The sequence below is a fragment of the Carassius carassius genome, chromosome 44 (assembly GCF_963082965.1).
Source record: "Carassius carassius chromosome 44, fCarCar2.1, whole genome shotgun sequence".
NCBI lineage: Eukaryota > Metazoa > Chordata > Actinopteri > Cypriniformes > Cyprinidae > Carassius > Carassius carassius.
In genome coordinates, this window is record NC_081798.1 from 22,555,273 (window position 1) to 22,577,102 (window position 21,830).

General features: G+C 37.1%; 1 protein-coding gene across 6 annotated transcripts in view; it reads left to right on the forward strand.

Annotated features, from left to right (window-relative positions):
• The window catches only part of LOC132126686 (band 4.1-like protein 1), a 342,878-nt gene that overhangs the window by 253,466 nt on the left and 67,582 nt on the right, over positions 1-21,830 (forward strand). For 5 of the 6 annotated variants that reach the window (XM_059538113.1, XM_059538114.1, XM_059538119.1 and 2 more), the window contains 2 exons: positions 8,123-8,319; positions 10,478-10,504. In XM_059538113.1, the coding sequence (XP_059394096.1) occupies positions 8,123-8,319; positions 10,478-10,504 (224 nt within the window). The remainder of the gene's footprint in view (positions 1-8,122; positions 8,320-10,477; positions 10,505-21,830) is intronic. The other variant, XM_059538115.1, reaches the window with a different exon arrangement.

Consider the following 21,830-nt stretch of genomic DNA (forward strand, 5'->3'; position numbering starts at 1 on the left):
AGCGATGGCGGGCTCAAGCCATCAGTGCAAACGCCACCCCGGTGGCATCGGGAAAACTGTGCCCAGCGGGCATAAGCATTTACAGTAACCCTCTGGCAATCAAGTTTTAAGGGATACGGCAGTTAAAGGGTTAATCCAACCCATCTAGACTTTGAAATCACATACACAGAACAATATATATAACTTTAGTAACACTTTATTTTAATATATATAAAAAGTTTATAAGGTGTGCATTGTAGCTGACACCTAAATTAACACATTACAATTGTTTTATGACTGCAAGTCTTTCTCCTCAAATGCTATTGAGCTTCAAATTTGCGTTTGAGCCCATGTGAAAAAGTAGCATAATTTACATATGTCTTACAGTTTGTTTTAATAAAGATCAAATATTCAATTTAATTGTGCATTATAGCTGTCACCTAGATGAACAATTACAGTTTTTTTATGACTGTAAGTCATTTTCTATAAATGCTGCTGACGTTGGAAAAGCATATAACAATATCACATGTAACTTTAGAGACGGTCCCTAAATTTGAGACTCTCGAATGTCCAATGTCAAGCCAACTTTATGCCTGTTTTTGTTTTGTTTTTTTACTTTCTTTATTTTTCTTTTCTCTGTGCCGGATTGCTGATGTCCTTTACATGGGCATAGATGTCCATCCATCAATAATGAACATTCATCCGCAAACATGAGGTGCAAGCGGTCACGAGCGCGGATGGGAGAATGGCGCATGTTTTTTTTTGAGCAACTGGGATGGTCCCCCCCGTGTGGGAGTTGGTGCCCTACGAAGACTGCGTACTCTGCATATAGGAAGCGGCGGTACTATCTGGAAGATATATTCCTCAAACCGTCGTACAAGAGAAGGTGATGCTAGTCCTTCAAGAATCTCTCAAAACCTATCTGTTCATAAAGCCTATATATAAAGTCTTAAAATAGTATTCCACAATACGTTGTGCTATTCTAATCAAGTCATTTTTTGGGATCTTTTTACATCTCTCAGAACCTGACACATTGTAATTCGTAGACTCCAGGAAAGTTGCAGTTCTGGAAAATGGTGGCACTGTAGACTAAATGCTCCCTGATTGTTTCACACCTAATTATTCACTTTATTTCTTAATTCTTTTGCAGTTTACGTGTTTCTGGTCTTCTCCACCTGTTTTTTTTCTGACCCTTCTGACCCAGTAAGCATTTTTCTGTCCAGTGGTCATGTCTTTACTTTGCAATTAATGTAATGATCTAATTTTGAATATTTCTCATGAGGATCTAATAATTTTGTTTTTTTCAGTCTGAGTGAAATGTCTTTTTTTGGCTCATTTTATCAGTAAAGGAAAAAGTGCCTCATAATTCTGCACAACTGAATATAAAGAGATTTTTTTCTCTTCCAGTCTTTTTTCACATCCCATTCGTCAATATTTGTGTTATCACAAATCCCGGAAAATGCTTGTTGTAGTCCAAACAATTTGTTCGTTGTAGTTTTTAAAAAGTGATTTTTGTTAAATAAAATATCTCCTTTTGAATTGGACTTTCAGCTTTGTAACTTTGCAGAACTTTTTTATGCTGAAACAGCAACATTACAGACTAACTAAAGTTGAAAAAGTGAAAAAGCATAATAGCACTCCTTTAATAGGCATTATTAAGCATTTCATAAATACAGCTATAAATATTTTGTTATTGAGCATATCTATAAAGTTCAATCATTGTAATTTATTCATACTTTAAGGATCAATTTATAATTTATAAATTATTGCATTATTTATAAACCAGTTATTAAGGAGTTGTCAGTGGTTTATGAGATCATTAAGAAAGTGAAATTAAATGATTAATGAACTATTTTAGTGTAAATATATAAATCTTATTATTTAGACACATGATAATAGTTGGTCAGTTTGCTAATAACTGCTTTATCGACATATATTCCAGCTGTAATTCATGATAAAGTCAGGTTTTTATAAAATATTTAGTAATTGCCAGCTATCTATTTTTGTGAGCTCATAGTATTAAGTTAAACACAACACAGAGGGATAAAGAACACAGAAATATTTTTTCAAGATGCAAAAAATGAAACCGTACAGCTGTACACTTGATAAAAAAAATTAAATATAAACGTATGCGTAGTGCCATATATATATTAATTAAAGTGTATAGTTTTCTTTTATTGCATCTTGAAATAAATATTTCTGAGTTCTGTGTTTATTTATTTATTATTTATTTATTTTTTGGAAGATTACAGCCTTTAATCTCCTCAAAATAAATGTGCATATAAACCATGAACAGTTTAATTATAGCTGTATTTAAAAAATGCTTACTAACTACTAATTTTGGGAGAAGGCTATATAAAGCATGAACTGACTATTTACTAATGCTTAGCTAATGAGTGCAGCTATTATGAAGTGTTACCAATGCATTTACTAATGTTAACAAATGAGACATTATTTTAAAGTGTTACCAGATCCTTAAATAATTTAAAAGTGTTTTGTTATGATTTTATTGACCTATAAGCATTTGTGAAATAGTTTTGCTTGCATTACAGCTTAGTCTTCATCTGTGAGCTGAACAGTTTTACTGTTACATCCATGAGATTATGTAAAATCAGATAAATGTCATGTCACAGTGTGTCAGAGGTCAGTATCAAATGAGTTTGAAATTATTATTTGCAGCACAAATAAGTATTTTTTTTTTAATTCCTGAAACTGTCAGAAAAGGATAAGGCCTAAGAGATTTCTTAAGCTGTAAAACAGCACAATTAGCAACAACAACAAAAAAAGAACAATTTAAAATACAGTTTTTTTTCTGGTGATTAAAGAGATGTTAAAGTCTCTCTCTCTCTCTCTCTTTCTCTCTCTCTGTCTGTCTGCCACTCAGCTCATGCCCATCCCCCACTCTCACACACATACACACACACACACACACTCAGTCAGCACACATACATTCCTCAAACAGAGGGACAGAGTGAGTTGAGATGTCTGACCGTTTTTTAATTTTCTTTTAATCATACAGTGTTGTAAAGTCATGAAACTATGCATATTTCCTCAGAATGAGTTGATCTCTGTATGAAAAAAATGCTTTTAAGTGTTTGGAAGCTGCAATTTAAAAATACAAGACAATTAATGATTCCCTTTTTACTGTCATTTCAAAAAATCACCATGACAAAACCGTTCAAGCTAACCAAAATCCGTTCGCAATTTCAGTTCCTCAATGTTTTTTCTTCATGTAGACAAAGTTTGGTGTGTATAGTGTACTTCCCCTTTGAGGAGTATGCATTAATTCACAACTGTAAAATCTCAAAAATACACATTCAAATCAAAATAGCCGACTTCCTGTTGTTCGTAGCTGATGACTGTGAATTAGAAAGTTGTCCGTCTTGATAAGAACAATATACGTACCGAGTTTGGTCTCTGTTGCTAAAACTAACCCCCCCAACTTTTGACAAAAGGTGGCGCTATAGAGTGCCTTTTCCACGCCCTTTTAAAAGCTTTTTCCATTGTCTAGCTATCACTAATACTGATATGTGTTCTGAGTTTCATGTAAATCTGAGGTTGTTATCTGCCTCAAAATCACCATAACAGAATATTCAAGTTTAACATGTTGCCATGGCAACAATATATAAGATATCAATATCCCCACAACAGATTTACATCACATATATACGATCGGTATAATACATCGAACAAATCGATGAAGTTTGATAAAACTCAGGCAATGTATGTGGATGTTATTAGGCATTTCCTGTTTCTCATTTTTTGCCCAAATTTCAACGCCGCGCCACGGGCAAACCGTTCGAGATATCAAAAATCCCCTGCCAATTTTTCATCCCCAATGTCTTGAGATCATGTTGACCGAGTTTGGTGGCAATCAAGTAAAAAACCTATGACAAGTATATCAAATTCCAGAGCATGCTTTTTTTAAACAGCCCTGAATAGCTGACTTCCTGTTGGGCGGAGCCTATGACATAGAGCGTAAAAGTTGTTCAGCTCAATGAGATCTATAAGTGTACTGAGTTTCACATAAACATATATGCAAGTGTGTGTGAGCTATGGTTCAAGATTTCTGACTGTGTTCCAGGGAGTGCTGTAGAGCCCCTGTGCCACGCCCGGGTCCCAGTCTCTGCGACGTCCTGATGGCCGCAGGTTCCAATGTGTGTGCCAATTTTCAAGAGTTTTTGAGCATGTTAAGGCCCCCCAAAACCCCTGGAAGGTTAAATAAAAAATAAAAATAAAAATAAAAATAAGAATAAGAATAATCCTTAGGGGAACAATAGGGCTCTTCGCCCCTTCGGGCTTGAGCCCTAATTAAAGCTGCAAGCAGCGATGAAAGGGCCCTCGCACTCTGGCTCACCACTACCCGGTGCCCATAGGAGGAACAGTGAACGTTGGGCCATATGCTTATAAAATAGTAAATTTTTGTGCCACATTTCCTGCTGCCAACAGATGGTGCTATGATTATAACTGAATATCGGCATGTAAATGTCTTCACGCCAGGACTCTTAGCAAACATGCAAAGTTTCGGGCAGATCAGACATCTCATGTTTAAGTTAGTATAAAATAAGTAATTTCCTGTTGCCAGCAGGTGGCACTCTGCTTATAATTGAATATTGGCATTTAGTTGTGTTTAGGCCAGGACTCTTATAAAACATGTGAGGTTTGGGTCAGATTGGGAATTGTATGCATGAGTTACAACAACTTCCTTTTTCAAAGTAATAATAGCATCCTTTAGCACATAGTAAGTGTTGCTAGCATGTTTGAGAATATTTCTAGAATGATTAGCACACAATGGCATATTTTCCTGTGTTGCAAATAGTGCATAAAAGTGTTAAACATGACACTTGATGCCAGCAGGTGGCGCTATGACTATAACCGTATATGGGCATGTTGATGTATTCAGGACAGGACCCTTGTTAAACGTGTGAAGTTTGGGGAAGATCGGACATTGCTTGCCTGAGTTACAGCAACTTCCTTTTTCACTGCATTAGTAGCATGTTTTAGCACTTAGCTAAGTGTTGCTAGGATGTTTTAGTATGCTTCTAAAATGTTGCCAGCCTATTTAACACTCGTTGATGCTTTTTATTATTTTACAAGGAGTCCATAACAGTGTTAAACATGCCACTTCCTGTTGCCATTAGGGGGTGCTATGACTATAATCGAATACGGGCATGTTGATGTTTTCAGGACAGGACTCTTATGAAACTTGTTCAATTTGGGCCAGATTGGACACTGTATGCCTCAATTACAGTAACTTCCTGATTAACTGCAGTAATATGATGCTTTAGCATTTAGCTAAGTGCCAGCAAGGGATAAATACACTGGAAGCATGCTAGAAACATACTAAAACATGTTAGCAACACTTAGCTAAATGCTAAAGCATCATATTACTGCAATGAATTAGGAAGTTACTGAAATGCAGGCATACAGTGTCCAGTGTATGCAGTGTGCACTAACACAGTGTGTATGCACAATCAGTGTCCAGTGTACAGTGTATGCCTGAATTACAGTAACTTCCTGATTCACTGCGGTAATATGTTTTAGCATTTAGCTAAGTGTTGCTAACATGTTTTAGTATGTTTCTAGCGTGCTGCCAGTGTATTTATCACTTGCTGGCACTTTTTAATATGTTGCTAGGAGTCCATAACAGTGTTACACATGACACTTGGCGCTATGTTGATGCTTTTTATTATTTTGCAAGGAGTCCATAACAGTGTTAACCTTGTCACTTCCTGTTACCAGCAGGTGGCGCTTTGACTATAACTGAATTTGGTCATGGGTGTTTGTTTGGAACAAAACACCTATCACACGTGTGAAGTTTGGGGAAGTTCAGACATTGCTTGTCTGAGTAACAGCAACTTCCTTTTTCAGTGCATTAGTAGCATGCTTTAACACTTAGCTAAGTGTTGCTAGCATGTTTTAGTATGCTTCTAGAATGTTGCCAACCTATGTAACACTTGTTGATGCTTTTTATTATTTTGCAAGGAGTCCATAACAGTATTAAACATGCCACTTCCTGTCCAACTTCCTAATTCACTGCAGTAATATGATGCTTTAGCATTTAGCTAAGTGTTGCTAACATGTTTTAGTATATTTCTAGCATGCTTCCAGTGTATTTATCACTTGCTGGCACTTTTTAATATGTTTCTAGGAGTCCATAACAGTGTTACACATGACACTTCCTGTTACCAACAGGTGGTGCTATGACTATAACCGAATAAGGGCATGTTGATGTGTTCAGTACAGGATTCTTGTCAAATGTGTGAAGTTTGGGGCAGATCAGATGTTGCTAGCCTGAGTTTCAGCAACTTCCTTATTCAATGCAATAGTTGCATGATTTAACACTTAGCTAAATGTTGAAAGCATGTTTTATTATGCTTCTAGAATTTTAGCCTATTTAACACTTTTTAATTTGTCCCTAGGAGTCCACAACCGTATTAACCTTGTCACTTCCTGTTACCAGCATGTGGCACTATGACTATAACTGAATTTGGTCATGGGTGTTTGTTTGGAACAGAACACCTATCACACGTGTGAAGTTTGGGGAAGATCGGACATTGCTTGCCTGAGTTACAACAACTTTCTTTTTCACTACATTAGTAGCATGCTTTAGCACTTAGCTAAGTGTTGCTAGCATGTATTAGTATGTATCTAGCATGATGCCGGCTTATTTAACACTTGTTGAAACTTTTTAATATGTTACTAGGAGTCCATAAGAGTGTTAACCATGTAACTTCCTGTTACCAGCAGGTGGCGCTATGACTATAACTGAATTTGGTCATGAGTGGTTGTTCAGGACAGAACATCTATCACACGTGTGAAGTTTGGGGAAGATTGGACATTGCTTGCCCTTGATGAAAACTCAAAACCTTCGCAATTTAACATCACAAAGGTCTTATGATGACCCTCACTAAATTTGAAGACAATCCGATTAAAACTGTAGGAGGAGTTCGTCAAAGTACGAGGCATGAAAATGGCAAAAACTGCACAAAAATCGTACAGGAAATTCAAAATAACTTACTTCCTTTTGGGTTTTGGATTTTGTACCAAGAGACTTTTTTGAAGATTATGGTGTGATACGTGTGTACGTGAAACGTAGCTCGAGGCGCACTCCGTTGAAATATAACAGGTGGCGCTGTCGAGCCATTTTGCCACACCCACTTCTGAAACCTATATCAGATGTAAATGTTCGCCAGTCCTGATGCATGTGCAAAGTTTCGTGAGTTTTGGAGCATGTTTAGGCCCTCAAAAATGCGATTCATTTCGGAGAAGAAGAAGAAGAAGAAGAATAAACAGAGCAATTCCAATAGGGTCCTCACACTGCAGTGCTCGGGCCCTAATAAACGGAGCAATTCCAATAGGGTCCTCGCACTGCAGTGCTCGGGCCCTAATAATAGACAAAGCAGATACAAGAGGGTCCTCGCACCATCGGTGCTCGGGCCCTAACAAGAGCAGCAAGGTGACTGAGTGAAATGAGTGAAAATGACATTCAGCCAAGTCAGAATTCGTGCTCTGCATTTAAGCCATCCAAAGTGCACACACACAGCAGTGAACACACAAACCGTGAACACACACCCAGAGCAGTGGGCAGCAATTTATGCTGCAGTGCCCGGGGAGCAGTTGGGGGTTTGGTGCCTTGCTCAAGAGCACCTAAGTCGTGTTATTGCCGGCCCAAGATTCGAACCCACAACCCTAGGGTTAGGAGTAAAAATCTCTAACCATTAGGCCACAACTTCCACAGACCCCAACTGCAGACCCTCGCCCCAGTCTTGCAGTGTTCAAGAAAGTGAAACCAAATTTTAGCAGACAGATAACAGATGGACACATTATCTAATTATAATACACTTAAAGGGATAGTTCACCCAAGCTGGGGGTAAGAGAACTCTGAGTCCATCAAAAATATCTTAATTTGTGTTCCGAGGTCTTATGGGGTTTGGAATGACATGAGGGTGAGTAATTAATCACAGCATTTTGCTATCTACTGAACGTAAACAATGCTGATTACGCTGATTACATTCTGGGGTTCTCTCCAAATCAGTTACTGATATTCAAAATAAAAATAAAAAATAAAAAATTCCGTTGCAGGGAGACTATATCAGTTCTAAGTAATGCTCTGAACATTCTGCTGTTGTGTGTCAAACAGAATTTTGTCAACCGGTATCCACACTGGGTGAAATTCATGATGGTTTGTCTCAGAAGAGTGAGAGTGAGCAGCCGCAGTTTCTTTCTGGAGATGAAGCTGATGCAGACGTCAGTCTGGATCAAGACCAGGAACAAGTTCAAGAGTATATCAACAGTGAAGATGCTGTTTCGACACCTATAATAAAAAAGGACATTAAGGTAATAATATACTATTTCTATAGAAATCACATATTCAGAAGAAATTTCACTGCTTCTTCTACTGCATCTCCTATTTTACTTCCCTGTATGCATGTTATGCATTGATTAAAACTAATCTGAAGCCAACTTTATTTATTTATTTATTTATTTTAAGTTTAAGATATAGCTTGAGACTGCCCAGACAATTATAAAATAACTCCAGAAAATTGCAGCATATTTATTTTATTAGCTGAATGTAAGGTGCGCTGAATTGAAGCGAAGGCTTCAGTCTGTTGCAGAAAAGCAGAGGCTGTCAACAAGTGAAAACGGGCAGAAATATTTGTGCACTATCATGGGGAGTTTGCAGGTTATAAGAGTTTAATACACAAATATGTATAATAGCCTACCACTGAAATTACCTGAGCAGTTTTAATGTTCTAAAAAATAAAATAAAATAAAAAACATTCAATAATGTGTGTTCATTGCATGGACAGGGAAACAGCATATATAAGTGTCTAAAATGCATAGGCTATACAGTTGAAAGCTTTCCCCTTTTTACTTGCTGTTAATGTTGATTGTAATAATTACTTACTATAACAACGGTCAGCTCGATGTGTGATGCAAACTATCCATGAAACTACTGAAATTCGGCTTGAATGGAGTAATAGCACAATGAAGTTGCGATTGTAAATTGCAGTTCACAAATGTGCGTTCAAAAAGCATATGTGCCGTCAGCGCAGCTGAACAGTTCTGCATTCAAAATGAGTTCAAAAGATGGCGCAAAGCACTTGCAAAAGTAATTACCATTAATGTGTCAGGGCGAAATAGAAGGAGATATTTGAATTATTTACCAATAAACTAGTGCTTTCTGAGTCTGTGTCCCAAGGATGAAGTTGCCTGACTCGTCATTTCCTCATTAGACCTGCCTTCTATACAGATTATGATTGTTATTAAATAGTTTTTTTATTATTTGTTTTAATTCGTTAAGAAGTAATTTATAGCTTTCCATAGATATATTCATCATGTCTGTGAGGCATGTATTCGCTTTTCGCTTTTTCAAGTTTTGGTTCATTTTTGTAAGCGCTCCTGGTCAAGACGAGACGGCAGAAAGCATGTTTGTTTTCTTTATTTTATTTTATGGTCGCGCTTGCCTCTATGTCCCAAAAAGTGTGCTTTATCTTGCACTCTACGCACAAAATATTGGATATAGCGCACATTTATCTGGGTTTAACGTTTAAACATCGTTACATGCTTGAACTGTTTTATATCTTTACATTTTATTTTAGACAATTCGTGATGATTTGAGAAGGCTAAATTGGTCAAACATTCTGTAGGCTATGATCAGCTCACTCTCTGTGCTGGCCACATTTCTTTTATTTTCGTAAACAGTGCTTGAATGCGTCACATTGCTATGATTGGCCCGGAGTACACGTTTTATGTCACCGCGTTCTGAACTCATACATGCTCATACTGGTAATTTTCCTTCTGTGTTCACACACAGCCGTATTCCTGCAATTTACTGGTAATGTTACAACTTCTCATACCGGTAAATTGCCAGAACGAAAAGTCTGTATGTGTGAAAGGGCTTATTGACAGTTGCTTACACTACCCGCCTTTTATGTCTTGTTTGCATTTTAGTATTTCTTCAGCTCTGCACACCTGCAGTAACAGGATTTATTTTATCAGAGCACTAAAATTTTTCTATAGTTAACACAGATTAATTCTCACACTGAGTGTTTAACCACTATTTCTGTATAGGTTATGTAGCAATGAGAAAGCATTACCTTAAAATGCAGATCGGTATGCATGTGCAAGTAAAACCATCCAAATGAAATATACATTTTTATGTCTGTTTCTCAAATGCCAATGATTACCTCCATGCCAAGTTGCCGACCCCTGCTCTAGTTTTGGGGCTTTTTATTCTTCTCCAATTACTCCAACATCTCCAGATAAAGTTTATGTGTTATATTGTCTGTATACAGATGATATATACATCTAACTGAAATCTTCCAAAAAAAACTTTTTTCCTATCTGATCCCGTTTAATCCTGATCTGTTCTTGCTCTTATAGAAGGCCTTGCTCTAGTGTTTCTTGCTCTCCTGACCTTGTCTGTAACTAACATCAATCTTGATCCTGTTTATTCCCCCATCTCTGCTGCTTTCATCTACAATTGAAAAAGGAGTCAACACCTCTACATAAGCAGGAGGTATTTCTTCCTTAAGGTTCTTCTGTTGAACATGTTTATGTCTACAACTGGTTACCCTAGTGAAAAATAAATATACTAAAATGTATTTGAAATACATTTATTTTATGCTAATTATATTACAAATACACAAGTTACATTACGTATTTATGTACTTAAAAGCTGCAATTGTACTTTTGATATACTAAACTGGTATACTTAAAGACTGCTAAATTGGAACAACTAATTTTGAACTTAATGTACTTTGTGGGAAAATAATGCTGAAGTCCAACTAAATATATACATATTTTTGGTTATGCTTTGTTGATTATGCTAAGTTGAACTATTGCAAGCATTCTTTAGGTACACTATAAATATCTTGCACTTAAGTCAAGTCAAGTCACTTTTATTTATATAGCGCTTTAAACAAAATACATTGAGTCAAAGCAACTGAACAAAATTCATTAGCAAAACAGTGTCAATAATGCAAAATGACAGTTAAAGGCAGTTCATCATTGAATTCAGTGAGGTCATGTCTGTTCAGTTTAAATAGTGTCTGTGCATTTATTTGCAATCAAGTCAACGATATCACTGTAGATTAAGTGACCCCAACTAAGCAAGCCAAAGGTGACAGCGGCAAGGAACTGAAACTCCATCGGTGACAGAATGGAGAAAAAAACCTTGGGAGAAACCAGGCTCAGTTGGGGGGCCAGCTCTCCTCTGAGCAGACGAAACCAGTGATTAAATTCCAGGCTGCAGCAAAGTCAGATTGTGCAGAAGAATCATTTGTTTCATGTGGTCTTGTCCTGATGGTCATCTGAGACAAGGTCTTTACAGGGGATCTGTATCTGGGACTCTAATTGTCCTGGTCTCCGCTGTCTTTCAGGGATGTAGAGGTCCTTTCTAGGTGCTGATCCACCATCTGGTCTGGATACGTACGGGATCTGGGTGACTGCAGTGACACTCTGATCTGGATACAGACTGGATCTGGTGGCTACGGTGACCTCGGAATAAGAGAGTTTAAAAAAATCCTTTAATGGATTTGGATATTAAAAGCATATTATTATGTTATGTGTAAGCCAGGTTAAAGAGATGGGTCTTTAATCTAGATTCAAACTGCAAGAGTGTGTCTGCCTCCCGAACAATGTTAGGTAGGTTATTCCAGAGTTTAGGCGCCAAATAGGAAAAGGATCTGCCGCCCGCAGTTGATTTTGATATTCTAGGTATTATCACATTGCCTGAACGTAGCGGACGTAGAGGATTATAATGTAAAAGGAGCTCATTCAACTACTGAGGTGCTAATCCATTCAGGGCTTTATAAGTAATAAGCAATATTTTAAAATCTATACGATGTTTGATAGGGAGCCACGATGTTTATATCGACTATGCATTTCATTAGTTTTTCAAATTGGTGTGTTTCACCGGGCCGCGAACAAATATAGAGCTGAGTATCATCAGCATAACAGTGAAAGCTAACACCATGTTTCCTTATGATATCTCCCAAGGGTAACATATAAAGCGTGAAGAGTAGCGGCCTTAGTACTGAGCCTTGAGGTACTCCATACTGCACTTGTGATCGATATGATACATCTTCATTCACTGCTACGAACTGATGGCGGTCATATAAGTACGATTTAAACCATGTTAATGCACTTCCATTAATGCCAACAAAATGTTCAAGTCTATGCAAAAGAATGTTGTGGTCAATTGTGTCAAACGCAGCACTAAGATCCAATAAAACTAATAGAGAGATACAACCACAAACGAATGATAAGAACAGGTCATTTGTAACTCTAAGGAGAGCAGTCTCAGTACTATGATACAGTCTAAATCCTGACTGGAAATCCTCACATATACCATTTTTCTCTAAGAAGGAATATAATTGTGAGGATACCACCTTTTCTAGTATCTTGGACAGAAAAGGGAGATTCGAGATTGGTCTATAATTAACTAGTTATTTGGGGTCAAGTTGTGGTTTTTTGATGAGAGACTTAATAACAGCCAGTTTGAAGGTTTTGGGGACATATCCTAATGACAATGAGGAATTAATAATAGTCAGAAGAGGATCTATGATTTCTGGAAGCACCTCTTTTAGAAGCTTAGATGGTATAGGGTCTAACATACATGTTGTTGGTTTAGATGATTTAACAAGTTTATACAATTCTTCCCCTCCTATAGTAGAGAATGAGTGGAACTGTTCCTCAGGGGGTCTATAGTGCACTGTCTGATGCGATACTGTAGCTGACGGCTGAATGGATACAATTTTATCTCTGATAGTATCGATTTTAGAAGTAAAGTAGCTCATAAAGTCATTACTGCTGTGATGTTGGGAAATGTCAACACTTGTTGAGGCTTTATTTTTCGTTAATTTAGCCACTGTGTTGAATAAATACCTGAGGTTATGTTTGTTTTCTTCTAAAAGAGAAGAAAAGTAATCAGATCTAGCAGTTTTTAATGCTTTTCTGTATGATAGGTCAGTGGTTCTCAAACTGGGGGTCGGAATGATTTCAAGGGGTCGTGAGTTGGTTTGAATAAATTCTGTATTTTCTGATTACAAAAAATAATTTTCAATACTAAAAAATTAAGATTACAAATAAATATTTTTTGATTTCTAAAGACAAAACTGATTAGAAGGTTTAAAAAAAAAATATATATATATATATAATTTCGTGACTCTAAGATATGACGTCACTGTGCGGCGACTGATCGCTAGTTATCAATACTGCACGTGGAAACTGCAACTGCAAGAATGGATAAATTTGTAATTCGCAAGGTTAAAAATGTTGAGAAAATTGTGGACAGTCTGCCTGAATCATCTGAACCATGTACCTCTACAAAACACATGAGCAAGACAACCTTCTTACCAATGTAGGAAACGTCGGACACCCTGCTTGTGTTGAAAAACCTATAGACTTTTTTCGCAGAAAAGAGAAGGAATTACAGATTCAAAAATGCACACTCGCACAACAAACCCAAATTACTGCTAATGCTCTGAAGGCATCTTATGAGGTGGCATACCTTATAGCACAGTCCAAAAAGCAGTGACATTTTCAACAAGCTGGACACCAGACTAAAAGAGATGCGACATACATGGGATAACTGTGTTGGCGTATGTACTGATGGTGCAGGTGCAATGGTAGGTAAAAACAAGGGACTCAAGGCAAAGTTTTTAGAAGTGGCTCCTCATGTTAAATTTACGCACTACATAATTCACCGTGAGTCTCTTGCTAGCAAAGCACTTGATAGTGAGCTTAAAAGTATTCTCAAAGGTGCAATCAAAATTGTAAATCACATAAAATCACGTCCCGTAACCAGTAGACTGCTAGCCACCCTTGCAACGAGATGGGCTCGCAGCACGAAGCTGTTTCTTACCGAAGTCCGGTGGTTATCTCGCGGGAAGGCTCTCCGCTGGCTTTACGAACTGCGTGAGGAAGTGCACTCGTTGTTGAAAGAATCGAAATCTGAATTCGCGCACCACCTGATAGATCCAGATTGGTTATCAAAACTTGCTTATTTGGCCTGTATATTCGAAAGGCTTAACATGCTTAAACTTTCATTACAAGGTCCAAACACAAACATCTTGACAATGAATGAGAAAATTTATGCATTTGTGAAAAAGCTGGAAAGAGGGGCTGAGCGAGCTGAACAAGGTAATGTGGAGATGTTTCCTGAGCTGGATGAACATCTGGAGGAGAATGGACTGAGTCTCGGCAACCTGAAAACACACATCACTAGTCATCTCCACGGCCTTTTGGAACAATTCCATAAGTATTTTCCAAAAGAGACGCAACCAGAACTGTATGACTGGATACGGCAACCATTCACTTAAACTAGGACTAATCTCCCCACAAAACTGGAAGATGCTTTGCTGGAGCTGTCTAGTGATCGGACATTAAAAACGTTATTTTCCAGTTCCACATTGCCTGAATTTTGGGTTATCCGGTGTGGCAATGGATGTATTGCTTCCGTTTGGCTCTACTTATTTGTGCGAGCAGACTTTTTCCGCTGTTACGTACATGAAAAATAAATACAGATCACGTCTTGATGTTGAGGATGATCTGCGAGTAGCCGTATCCAACATCAGGCCACAGATTACACTTTTGTGCACCGAAAAACAAGTGCACCCATCCCACTGAAAGGTAAGCTTAAATACAGTAAATATTATGGAAGTTTGTTTCCGCCACGTAAGAAAATATTTGAAGGTAATTGCGATTTTTTTTATCTAAAAATTGCAAGTATAAATCTCGTTATTCTGACTTGGTTTCTCATAATTGTGAAATATAAACTTGCAGTGCGAGTTATTAAGTTATAAATTATATAAAATCACAATTACCTTTTTTATTTTTTATTCTGTGGTGCAAACAAGCTTCCATAGGAAGTGGATGTGGATTTAAAACTATTCTTTTATTTGTTTATTGTTTATGTATTCTGTGGTAGTGGGTCGGGAGTTCTCGTCGATGTTAGTTTAGGGGTTGCTGGCTAAAAAGTTTGAGAACCACTGGGATAGGTTACTTTCCCACCAAGCAATACGAAATACCTCTAGTTTTGTTTTCCTCCAGCTGCGCTCCATTTTTCAGGCTGCTCTCTTTAGGGTGCGAGTATGCTCATTATACCATGGTGTCATACTGGTTTCCTTAACCTTCCTTAAGCATAAAGGAGCAACTGTATTTAAAATGCTAGAAAAGAGAGAATTCATAGTTTCTGTTACATCATCAAGTTGTTCTGAGGTTTTGGATATGCTAAGGAATTTGGATACATCAGGAAGATAACTTAAAAAGCAGTCTTTTGTGGTAGAAGTGATGGTTCTTCCATACTTGTAACAAGAAGTAGAATTTACAATTTTGGCTATATGAAGTTTGCACAAAACTAAATAATGATCTGAGATATCATCACTTGGCTGCATAATTTCAACACTATCAACATCAATTCCATGTGACAGTATTAAATCTAGAGTATGATTTCGACAATGAGTAGGTCCTGAAACGTGTTGTCTAAGCCCAATAGAGCTCAGAATGTCTATAAATGCTCATCCCAATGCATCTTTTTCATTATCAACATGGATATTAACTATTAAAACACCAACTATGCACCAACTATTAAAACTTTATCTGCACCCAGAACTAACTCGGATGTAAAATCAGCAAACTCTTTAATAAAGTCTGTATGGTGCCCTGGTGGCCTGTATACAGTAGCCAGTACAAACATAACGGGATTTATCATTAACATTTGTTTCTCTGGATAGTGTTATATGAAGCACCATTACTTCAAACGAGTTATACTTGAAGCCTGCCCTCTGAGAAATCCTGAAAATGTTGTTATAAATTGTAGCAACACCTCCCCCTTTGCCTTTTAGATGCGGCTCATGTCACTTAACAGCCAATATTATTCAAAGATCATACAATCCTTATCAATAGTGACATTAAAACACATTTTAGGCTTAATATTAAGAAATGTGCATTGTGCACAAGTAGTACTCCAAATGAAGGTTAGCTATAATTTTTATATGTAAATAGATTTGAACTATACTTAACATGAAATGAATGTATTTTAATTTTTTTTTTTTACTAGGGAAGTAATCTGCAACAGAAATGAATAAACCAGAAAAGGTTGTGCTGTAGAATTTATAGTGATAGGGTGGAAGATATATTTACTTGGCTACAGAAAGGGCTGTGTCTCAAATGAGTCAAAACAAGAATCAAACTATTCTATCAAGGCATCCAGTACTACCACTGTATAGACCAGTGGTTCCCAACCTTTTTCAACTCGCGGCCCACACAACCAAACGTATATGTTTGTGCGGCCCACTGCAAAAAAATACATGAATAACTGACCCTGCTATTGTTGGGTTAATAACTTAGTACTCAGAAGCTAGATTGTTAACTGTATTTATTGAATGAACTAGGGCTGTGCGATATGAATAATAAAAAAAAAAAACATATCGCGATTTCTTTGATCAATTTTGCTATTTCGATTTTAATCAAAATTTTGATAGACACATATATGCTTTACAGTCATAAATGCATTCAGGATGAATTTGAAACATATTTCCAAAAGAAAACCAATTAGAGCTTTATAAAAAAGTTGTAACGTCTCTAGAACAGACATTAGTCAAAATAATCACTATAGTAAAGGTGTAAAAACATTTATAGACTTATGGCAAAAAAAAAAAAAAAAAATATATATATATATATATATATATATATATATATATATATATACAGTATGTGTGTGCGGTGCAGAAGCAGCAGAGAGAGCGCATTATTGTAATGCGAAAGCACATTAAAATAATGCAAGAGTGCGAATCTCTCCGCTCGCACACAGATTTCCTTTTGCTGTGTCACAAAACCAGATGTGATTGCTCAGATACATGCTGCTCTCACCCGGAGAGAGTGTGCGCACTTAAAACGTGTCTTGTGCACTCACAACTCTCTCTATGCTCATGTGCTAGATATTAATTATTTTCGCATGTTTTTATTTCTAGCCTTTTACCGCGTGCAGTGTGAACGCTCTGATCCGTCAACATGGGCTCGGAAAAAAGGCGCATCACAGACAGTGTGTGAACCTGGAGTTACGCATATGCCCAGTCTGTTCTGTTCTCGCGCTAGGCGCTGCGTTCTGATTGGATCGGATAGCATACTGCGGGAGGTCAGGGCCGCGGAAAATCGTGCCATAAAGCGATTTAGAAATCGCGCAGGCTCAAATTGTTATTTTATGACGATTTCTATTAATCGCACAGCCCTAGAATGAATTTGCAATGAACAGAAAATAACTCAGACTGGCACCACTCAGCAAAACGGGAAAACCAGATCAAGGCAGAGCTAGGCAGCGGGTAGACATGTTGACAGCATTTATGCATGATTGAATTTGTTGTTCTGTAGCATATGCAGCAAAAATATCTAAGATAATTTGGCGGTTTATTCTTAAACCAATCAGCAAGCTCGAATAGTGGAAGCATAGTTACAGTTTAATATTTATTTTTTGTTATTTAATTATATATATGAAATATATTATTATTTATTTTATTAGTAATTGGCGGCCCACCTGCAATACCACATATGGGATTAGAATCCCGCCAAATGTATTGCAGTTACAGATCGAAAAATAATAAACAAAGATCATATATTTAAAAACACGTGTAAAATAATAATGCACAAAACCAAAAAACAAAAATAACGTTTAAAATTGTTTTAAATAACAAACAGCGCAGTCATGGATCGAAAAATAATAAGTGTAAATCAAAAATGTAAATGCATTTAAAATTAGATTGCACAAAACTGAAACATGAATTTAAAATTTTCCAAATCTCAAACAAAATCAGGTTTCCTGCTCATATGCTATTTTTTTGTGTGCTTGTGGTTTTTTCCCTTTTGCTCTTGTTTCCACGTTCTGCGCTTGCGTTTCTGAAAGTTGCAGTTTGAGTTTCATGTAAATCAGGGCAGGCTTCAGCATCACCATTGGCCCACAAGTTCTAGATTGACAGCTGCTCCTCTAGCCAATCAGTCCAAGGGGGAGTTGACGTCACTCCAATGCGACTCGTGGCTGCTGTGAAGTAGAGGGTGACGGTGACACGGGAATGGATTTTCAAATCTCTCCCGTCCCACTCCCGCGAAAAAAGATCCCGTCCCGTCCCGTCCCAATCCCACGAAAAAAATCCCGTCCCATTTCCCGGAATGACTCACGTTCTCTCCCACTCCCATGTCGTATTTATTGATTTTTTTCAGCCGGAATCTGTCCGATACAGTGAAAAAATACAGCACAGATCACAGCATGCCCACTTTAGTTAAATTAAAATTAAAAATGTAGTTTTTTTTTGTTATTTTATTGAACTGAAAGCCATCTTAAACAATGCACATTGTGCATTTCACACACGTAATGTAAATCATCCATGCTAACACGTTTTCTATTTTTTTTTTGTTTCTTCATTTGAGCATAGACATTGCACTCTGAGAGTGGCACTCTATAGATTTATTTTTCATAAATGGAGTTTCTCGCTCAAGTTCACATGACCAAGATGACAGAAACCGCACCTTGTTTTCTTTAATTATTTTACAGAAGCACAACGTTCCGTTGTTATTCTGAGTGCACACAAATAAATGTATGCAGATTCGAAAGATTTATTACTTTTATCTGTATGACCAAAAATTGAGTATTTTAAGAGCAAGTGAGAGCACCGTGCCTCCATCTGTCCTGATGTGAGTGCGCTGCTGTTCAACTTCCACACACACTTCAGTAGCGCACTTTTCTGTAGGTTAACATTAGATTGAGCGGCCATGTAAAGTTATTACTACATACATCTTTTAGATGAAAAGCTATATTTGAGGTCTATGAATGATAGGTGGGCTTTTGGATGTACTGCCCGATGTAGGCTACTGTATTACCACATAGATCAGCCGTTAATGATCTGTCCTTCACCAGCCACATTAAAGCAAACAGGAGAGCATAAAGACACAGGGCGAGTACAATTGAGTTCAAAATTAAAATATAAGCCTACAATTTATACTTATTTATTTAAAAGGTAGGGTAGAAAGTTGGGGATCAAAGTTTTATTACGATTCCAGGTCCCGCCAACATTTTTTCCCATCCCGTCCCAATCCCGTGACAGTGATTTTTTTTACAATCAATGTCACCCTCTAGTGTGAAGATGGATAGCCAGTGTCAGCAGGCAAATACCGGACGATCTCAGGTAATTGGTCTTAAATATTTTGTTAGTAGGTGACAGAAACATTCCCTGTGTGATATTTAATGCGCATCTTGTCAGTAAAGCCGATTGTGTAATCAGTGGTAAATCTCCATCACCTGTGCGCTTTCACGTGGCGCAGCATTAGGCGCATTCGACTTGAAGCGGCTGCACAGAATGATTAATGTATGACGTGCTCTCTCATCACTCACGTGGTACTTTAATGTCATACAGTGATCATTCTGTGCAGCTGCTTCAAGACAAACGATGCTTCTCCATGTGAAAGTGCGCAGGTGATGGAGGTTTACCGCTGATTACACATCCGGCTTTACTGACTAGATAAATAAAATATTGCGTGTGATTTATCGTGCAGCCCAACTGCCTAAAAGACATTCTCTGGTATTGCTAACTAAACCAAACTAACAAGACACGTGTTAACCGGCCAGATATCGGTCTACTCGGACTACATAGAGCTTGCAGAAAATATCATAATACACAAAGGGAATGTTTATGTCATCAACTAACAAAATATTTATGGCTAATTACCTGAGATCATCCGGGATTTGTCTGATGACGCTGGTTATCCTTCTTCACACACCTGCCATAGTAGCCACGAGTCGCATTGGAGTGACGTCAACTCCCCCTTGAACTGATTGGCTAGAGGAGCAGCTGTCAATCTAGAACTTGCAGGCGAATGGTGACACTAAAGCCCGCCTTGATTTACATGAAACTCAAACTGCAACTTTTAGAAACGCAAGCGCAGATGTTTCATGTTTCAGTTTTCTGCAATCCATGACTGTGCTGTTTGTTATTTAAACAAAATGCATTTGTTTTTCGGTTTTGTGTGTTATTATTTTACACTTGTTTTAAATATTTTATTTATGCTTATTATTTTTCGATCTGTGACTGCAATACATTTGGCGGGATTCTAATCCCATAGCCACAGGTTGAAAACCCCTGGTATAGACCATAATACACTTCCTGGCCAAAAAAAGTCACTGCCTGGATTTAAATAAGCAAATACAAAAGAGTATAAGATTGCATCATTATAGCAGTGATTAATATATTTCTGGCATTTTGTATGTCTGGCAACAATTCTTTGCAGTGATGCAGTGAATGGCTTTTTATTTCTCAAACAACAATGTTGGAAGACGTACCTACTGTATGTCTACAGTGGCTGAATATATTATTTTTGATAACAAGCAAAATGTGTTTGCTGCGTAAATCAGACTTACTGAAAATGCAAATTCATTCTCTGCCAGCAGGAGGTGCTTTAAAGCGGGAGAAACAGAGGCTTCCCCAGTAACTGTTGTACACAAAGCAGTGCTGAGCTCACAAATGCTGCTTTATCAGGCATATAACATGCAAGATTAAATGAAAATTACATAAAAAATTTAATAGACTAATTAAAGTTAGTCTTCCTCAGAAATACAGTGATATAAAAACACCTGTGACTTGTTTTGATTTTTAAATGTGCAGTAAACTATGTGCTCATGGTTATTCAATGAAGAATTTTGGAAAATTTGTCAGTTTTGATATTGTGAGCGCCACAAATAAATTAATGTATGGGAGACACATCCCACAGAACAACCAACTGAGCCCAACTTCAGTCTACTCATCACCTTAACTTTATCTACTTTTCTAGACTACACTATAGCCAGACTGATATACAAACACAGTCCAGAAGTTAACTTAGGGTCAGACACGTGCTCCCGATGAAACCGTCTATACTAAATACTTGGTATACTTAAAGGCTGCTAAATTGGAACAACTAATTATTTTTTTTAAACCGCAGCTTTTTCTACTCTGTTTAGCCGTTGCAAATGCAGCGGCAATTTACTGAAACTGAAAAAAATTTTAAACACCTACCAGGGACAGGATTTTAAAAAATCATAAATTTAATTTAATTTAATAAATTTAGGTTTATCGTTTGGACAGCGAAACTAGAGTTTTTGGCTTTTGACGTCAGAGTCTGCGCTGTTATCTCTGCCTACTGGAAACTTTTTCAGGATTCTTCATATTCTTTCCAGTTTAACAGTGGTTGGCATCCAGCTTATTGTTTTTTCAGGCTTCTGATTGGCCAGCATGGCTTTACAGTTGAGATTTTATATCACCACCTGTTGGTTTGGCATGCTTTTGACAGTGCATCATAGTGTGTGTTTGCGTTTTCATGTTTTTGCGTTTTCAGATTTTTTTTTTTTTAAACGTAAGAAAGAAAAACTGTTTATAAAAATACCCGTCTACATGTGGACATATACTTCAGCACTACTGCAGCACTACTAAGGGCCATAAGAGATAAACTTAGTGTATTTGATTGTGCTAAAGTGAAACTATTGTATTAGTACTTATTGTATAAGTACACTTAGGGTACACTTTCAATATTTTGCATTTAAAGACCGATATTATTCAAAGATCATACAGTTCTCATCAGAAGTGACATTTAAAATATATTTTAGACTTAATATTAAGAAATGTGCATTGTGCACAAGTAGTATGCCAAATAAAGTTTAATTATCACTTTTATATCAGTAAGTCTTGAGTTATCTGTCAGGAAATATGTTAATAGATTTTAATTATACTTAGTATGAAATGTATTTTCAATATACAACATTTTTACTAGGGTGTGTGTGTATTGTATTTATACTCTCATGCTTTATCTCCATCTATTTTAGA